Genomic DNA, 5,662 nt, shown 5'->3' on the forward strand with positions numbered 1-5,662 from the left:
TCAAAACATTTAACCTGAAAGGGGTCTTAATTTATTATTTTAACAAATGTACTAATTTAAATACTGCTTCGTGATTTTATCAGCTAATGAAAATTAAATTTGATTATTTTTCACAGTTCAGATTTTTCACAGATTATTGAGTACATTTTACAAGACCATTTATGGTCATTATACTTCAAAATTTCATGTTTACTTGCCGATTCTTTGCAATTATTTATAAAACTTTACTAGCGGTTTCTGAGTGAAAATGGTTTCAATGTGAATCCTTGACCATTTGTTTTTCAGTGTAATGAAACTGTGGTGTTTGTAGAAGTGTCTAGTTTTGGGCAGGACGTGTTCTCAGCATCAGTGAGTGTAACCCGTCTGTGTTTCAGGGTGAACGACAGCATTCTGTTCGTGAATGACGTGGATGTGCGTGAGGTCACTCACAGTTTAGCGGTGGAGGCGCTGAAGGAGGCGGGGCCGATCGTGCGGCTCTATGTGCTGCGACACAAACCGCCTGCGGAGAACATCACAGAGCTGAAGCTCATCAAGGGCCCTAAAGGTGCGTGAGCTAGCGAGGGAGGGAGGGAGGGGGCGGGGCTGACCTTCAGCTCTTCTGATTGGCTGAGCCTCTGCCGCAGGTCTGGGCTTCAGCATCGCGGGCGGCGTGGGGAACCAACACGTCCCCGCAGACAACAGCATCTACGTCACCAAGATCATCGAAGGAGGAGCCGCGCATAGAGATGGACGACTGCAGATCGGAGACAAAATCCTCGCTGTGAGTTTGAACAACAAAGATCAGGATGAGTTTGTTTCTTCATCAGGTTTGTAGAAGTGTAGCATTGCATCAGTGTCTCAGCAATGGATGCTCTGCAGTGAATGGGTGCCGTCAGAATGAGAGTCCAAACAGCTGATAAAAACATCACAATAATCCACAAGTAATCCACAGCACTCCAGTCCATCAGTTAACATCTGGAGAAGACAAAAGCTGAAACTAATCCAGCATTAAGACCTTTTTAACTCAAATACATAGAGTCCATAATCCATAATAACTCTTCCTCCAGTGAAAAAGTGTTCTGGTGTGAATCAGGAGAGAAATCTGCACAGATCAAGCAGCGTTTAAACAGCTCTAAACACTTATGTGGCTGGATTTTGATGTGAGAGACAACAGCAGATGCACTTTTTGTCACTGGAGGAAGCGTTATTATGGATTATAGACTCAATGTATTTTAGTTAAAAACGTCTTAATGCTGGATTTGTTCCAGCTTTTGTCTTCTCCAGATGTTAACTGATGGACTGGAGTGCTGTGGATTACTTGTGGATTATTGTGATGTTTTTATCAGCTGTTTGGACTCTCATTCTGACGGCACCCATTCACTGCAGAGCATCCATTGCTGACACGCTCTTACAGAGTCTGTTTCTGTAATGATTCAGACCAGCACAAACATTACAAAACGTATCACATGGTGTTCGCAGGGAGCCGCGACGTGTGGTCATTCTCAGGGGTTCCACGGGTTTGGGCTTTAATATTGTGGGTGGTGAGGATGGTGAGGGGATCTTCATCTCCTTCATTCTGGCAGGAGGAGCGGCTGATCTGAGCGAAGAGCTGAGGAAAGGAGATCAGATCCTGAGTGTACGTCACACACACACACACACACACACACACTCACACACACACGCACACACATGTTGTGTTTCCATGGGACATTTGGTCCCCATAACGTGATAAATACCAGGAACACATTCAGATATATACAAATATATAAGTAACTTTATAATGTAGGGAGAACAATTCACTTTCATCATTTGCAAATATTCATAATTTGTTTAAAGAGTGGATGCAATGGATTTTATTGTGGAAAAAAAGGATGGAGTTTTTACTTCCAGAACATAGTATGCATTGCTGTTCAAATGAAGGAGCCACATGTAAGTCACTAAGACTTAAAGAAACAGCATCCATCACTACTCATTACAAAACCTCATTTCCAGGCTCTTAAATTAATTATATCTAAACAAATTATTGCTTTCTCTTCATTTATCAGTACGTGTCCCTCATTCTATGCTAAATGTCCTGCTAGGATCAGGCTGACAGTGTAGGTCAGAATGTGTTATTACACATACACACGCACACACACACACACGTACACGCACGCACACACATACACACACACACACATACACACACACACATACACACACGCACACACATACACACACGCACGCACGAACGCACTCTCACTCACTCACACACACCACTGACACACACACCCTGTCACTGCAGCGTTGCTGTAACGTTGTTGTGATGCTGCAGGTGAACGGTGTGGATCTGCGTCACGCGACTCACGAGCAGGCGGCGGCGGCGCTGAAGAGCGCAGGACAAACCGTCACCATCATCGCACAGTACAGACCCGAGGGTGAGACGCGGAGAAATCCAGCCTTATTAACCCTGTCCTGACACACCGGATCACCGCATCATGTGTGTGTGTGTGTGTATGTTTAGAGTACAGCAGGTTTGAGGCGAAGATTCACGACCTGCGGGAGCAGCTGATGAACAGCAGTTTAGTTTCTGCAGCGGCGTCATTACGCAGCGGGAAGAGAAGCTTCTTCATCAGGTACTGAAGACAGAAACACACACAGAGTCCAGAACAAACCACACACAAACACACACACACACTCTCTCACACACACACACACACACACACACAGAAACACTCACACACAGAAACACACACACACACACACACACAGAGTCCAGAACAAACCACACACCTGCCAACGACCGATGACTTCGCAACATTTACTGCTCATGAATACTGTCTTCATTAAAAAACAGCCGGTTACTACTGCTACTGCTTACGGCTCAACCATTTGGAGAAACAAATCAAATTTAGATTTTTTTTTCTACACTAATAATAATAACTACATATCTGTCTCTAAGATTACAACTAATATTTTGGAGGGTAACATCTGTCAGAAATGAGTAGGAAATGTAGAGGCTCCTGCTTTGAGTGACTTCAGCACATCTGCAGGACTTCACTAGTTTCTCACACTGCGCTGCTGTGATCTCGGTCCACTCTTCTTCCAGAGCTTTTATTTTGGTGGAAGACTGCAGGGAGAATTCATGAAAAATTTCATTTTGTACTGATTTTTACTCACATTTGGTGCTTGGAGAGTGTTCATTTTGGGTCCTGAACGCACACATACACATGATGCTACTGGCACTGACTGTGTGTGTGTGTGTGTGTGTGTGTGTGTGTGTGTGTGTGTGTGTGTGTGTGTGTGTGTGTGTGTGTGTGTGCATGCAAGCCATCGGCGGTGAGTGAGTGTGTTTGAGTCTGGTGTGTCACTCACGGCGGGTCATGTGATGCTGACTCTGTGTGTGTGTGTGTGTGTGTGTGTGTGTGTGTGTTTCAGGACGCAGCGAATACATCGTCAGCTATGAGACGGTGATTCAGGCTGAAGGTGAGTCTCGCGTCTCTGAGTGACACTGCTGTCACAGTGTGTTCTGCTGACTGACTGTGATGTCATTTCCTGTCCCGCAGTGCACTACGCACGTCCCGTCATCATCCTCGGGCCAAGCAAGGACCGCGTCAATGACGATCTGCTCTCCGAGTTCCCCGACAAGTTCGGCTCCTGCGTCCCACGTAAGAACCTGGGTTATTTTCGTATCGTTGAGATACAGTTAGCAGCCGTTCACACAGAACACGTTTTTCCATTCCAGTGCGCTACTTTTCCATTGTTTTTCTATGTAAACTCACACTTGACGGACGTGCGTGACCGTTACGTTCGCGTCTTTTGCAGCGCCTCGAGTTTTTAAGACACTGTGTCAAGTTAAAAGAATTTCAACTTTTACACGCAGCGCCGCTCATCAATGTCAGTTTCAGAACAGTGGACCAATCAGAAGAATTTGGAGGCGGGGCAAGCGTCGCGAGCTTCTGTTTACAGTAGCAAGTTGGCATGACAACTGTTTTATTTGACGGCAGCATGATGGAGAAGGCGCTCATAATTATAAAACATTTCTTCAAGCGATTATAACAACTTGTTCCTTAAAACATTTCCGTTAAAGACGCGTTCTGTGTGAACGGCCCCTTAGAGTTTCTGTTTTATATTTTTGTATTTTGTATTTTAATTTTAGCTACATTTTAAAAAATGTTCTTGTAATTTTGTCGTTTTTATCAGAATTAGATTTTTTTTAAATGTATAATTTTTATTCTTTTTTTTTGTAACCATTTTAGTAGATCAAGTTAAACTAAATGAAAAAGAGAAATATTGCCTTAGCAGCTGGCTGAAAGAATATAACAGGGTTTCTGAAGGTCTTTAAGGCTGCATTTACACAAACGCTACATTATATCTCTCAGCAATGAGGTGAGAACTTAGCAGTTTATGTAATTAAACCAACAAGCTTCACGCTCACTCGTTCTCTCTCTCTCTCTCTCTCTCTCTCTCGTTAATTCATTCGAATTCATTTAAATAAACATCATCTTGGCACTACTTTATTTCACTAAAGAATTCCACCTCTAACGAGCTGTAGGTAAAATAGCCTAACAAATGAAAATTACCGTCATTATTGCGATCACTGCAGACAATCCTTTTGTGCGGGAATTAATTTAAACACAGATATCAGGTACCAGTCGTGTCTGAAGTCAATGTAAACAGACCTGCAGTGTAAATGCAGCCTAACAGTCTTAAGATTCAGCCTTCCTCAAATAAAATACAATAAAAGCCTAAAAAGGTCTTAAATCACAGCAGAGAGTCTTACATTCATAAAGTCATGGCATTAAATGTTCATTAATGAATCTCTTCCTCAGTGTTTCTGTCTTGTTTTCCAGCACAAATACCGAAACATCCTTAAATCAAGATATTTGAAATGCAAAATGAAGATATGAAGTCTTGTTTTCTAAGAAATTGAACAAAATGAAGTGAGTTTATGATTAAAACTCAGTGGGGAATGAAACCTTGTTTCCCTTTGAATTAAGTTGATTATTTTCTGACAGATATTTGTTCTCGTTTTATATTTTTATTAAATTGTGTTGAATTTCTCAGAAAGCAAGACTTATTATCTTCTGTCATTTTGCTTCTCTGGTAAATGTGTCATGATCTTTAGACATTTGAACTGGAAAGCAAGACAGAAACACTTTTACAGTCTGATCAGAAGATGTAGTTAAAGTTATTTCAGTACTTTCTTTAAGGTTTAGGTAAGTAATAACCCTGGTCTGAATGACCCGCGACACACACAACGAGCAGCACTTCTCCTTATAATCCACATATGACGATGATAAACTCTATGAATGGCAGTCGAGTGTTTGTTCGGACTGTTTTCTGCACACAAGACTCGCTGAAGAGGCTTCCTGTGTTTGACAGACACGACGCGGCCCAAGCGCGAGTACGAGGTGGACAGCCGCGACTATCACTTCGTGCCGTCACGTGAACAGATGGAGAAAGACATTCAGAGTCACCGGTTCATCGAGGCCGGACAGTATAACAACCACCTGTACGGCACCAGCGTCCAGAGCGTCAGACAGGTGGCAGAACAGCAGGCGAAGCACTGCATCCTGGATGTTTCAGCGAATGCAGTGAGGAGGTTACAGGCCGCCCAACTTCACCCCATCGCCATCTTTATACGACCCTCATCCCTGCAGAACATACTGTGAGTCTGAGAGTGTGTGTGTGTGTGTGTGTG

At 43.1% G+C, this 5,662-nt stretch overlaps 1 protein-coding gene across 1 annotated transcript in view; it reads left to right on the plus strand.

The window, feature by feature from the left end:
- dlg4b (discs, large homolog 4b (Drosophila)) overlaps positions 1–5,662 on the plus strand; it is a 12,039-nt gene that overhangs the window by 3,152 nt on the left and 3,225 nt on the right. The window contains exons 3-11 of the mRNA XM_016474889.1: positions 375–544; positions 624–808; positions 1,412–1,615; positions 2,294–2,396; positions 2,483–2,596; positions 3,289–3,297; positions 3,397–3,444; positions 3,525–3,626; positions 5,344–5,629. Of these exons, the coding sequence (XP_016330375.1) occupies positions 375–544; positions 624–808; positions 1,412–1,615; positions 2,294–2,396; positions 2,483–2,596; positions 3,289–3,297; positions 3,397–3,444; positions 3,525–3,626; positions 5,344–5,629 (1,221 nt within the window). The remainder of the gene's footprint in view (positions 1–374; positions 545–623; positions 809–1,411; positions 1,616–2,293; positions 2,397–2,482; positions 2,597–3,288; positions 3,298–3,396; positions 3,445–3,524; positions 3,627–5,343; positions 5,630–5,662) is intronic.

This window comes from Sinocyclocheilus anshuiensis, unplaced genomic scaffold (assembly GCF_001515605.1).
Source record: "Sinocyclocheilus anshuiensis isolate Anshui unplaced genomic scaffold, SAMN03320099.WGS_v1.1 scaffold2162, whole genome shotgun sequence".
Lineage (NCBI taxonomy): Eukaryota > Metazoa > Chordata > Actinopteri > Cypriniformes > Cyprinidae > Sinocyclocheilus > Sinocyclocheilus anshuiensis.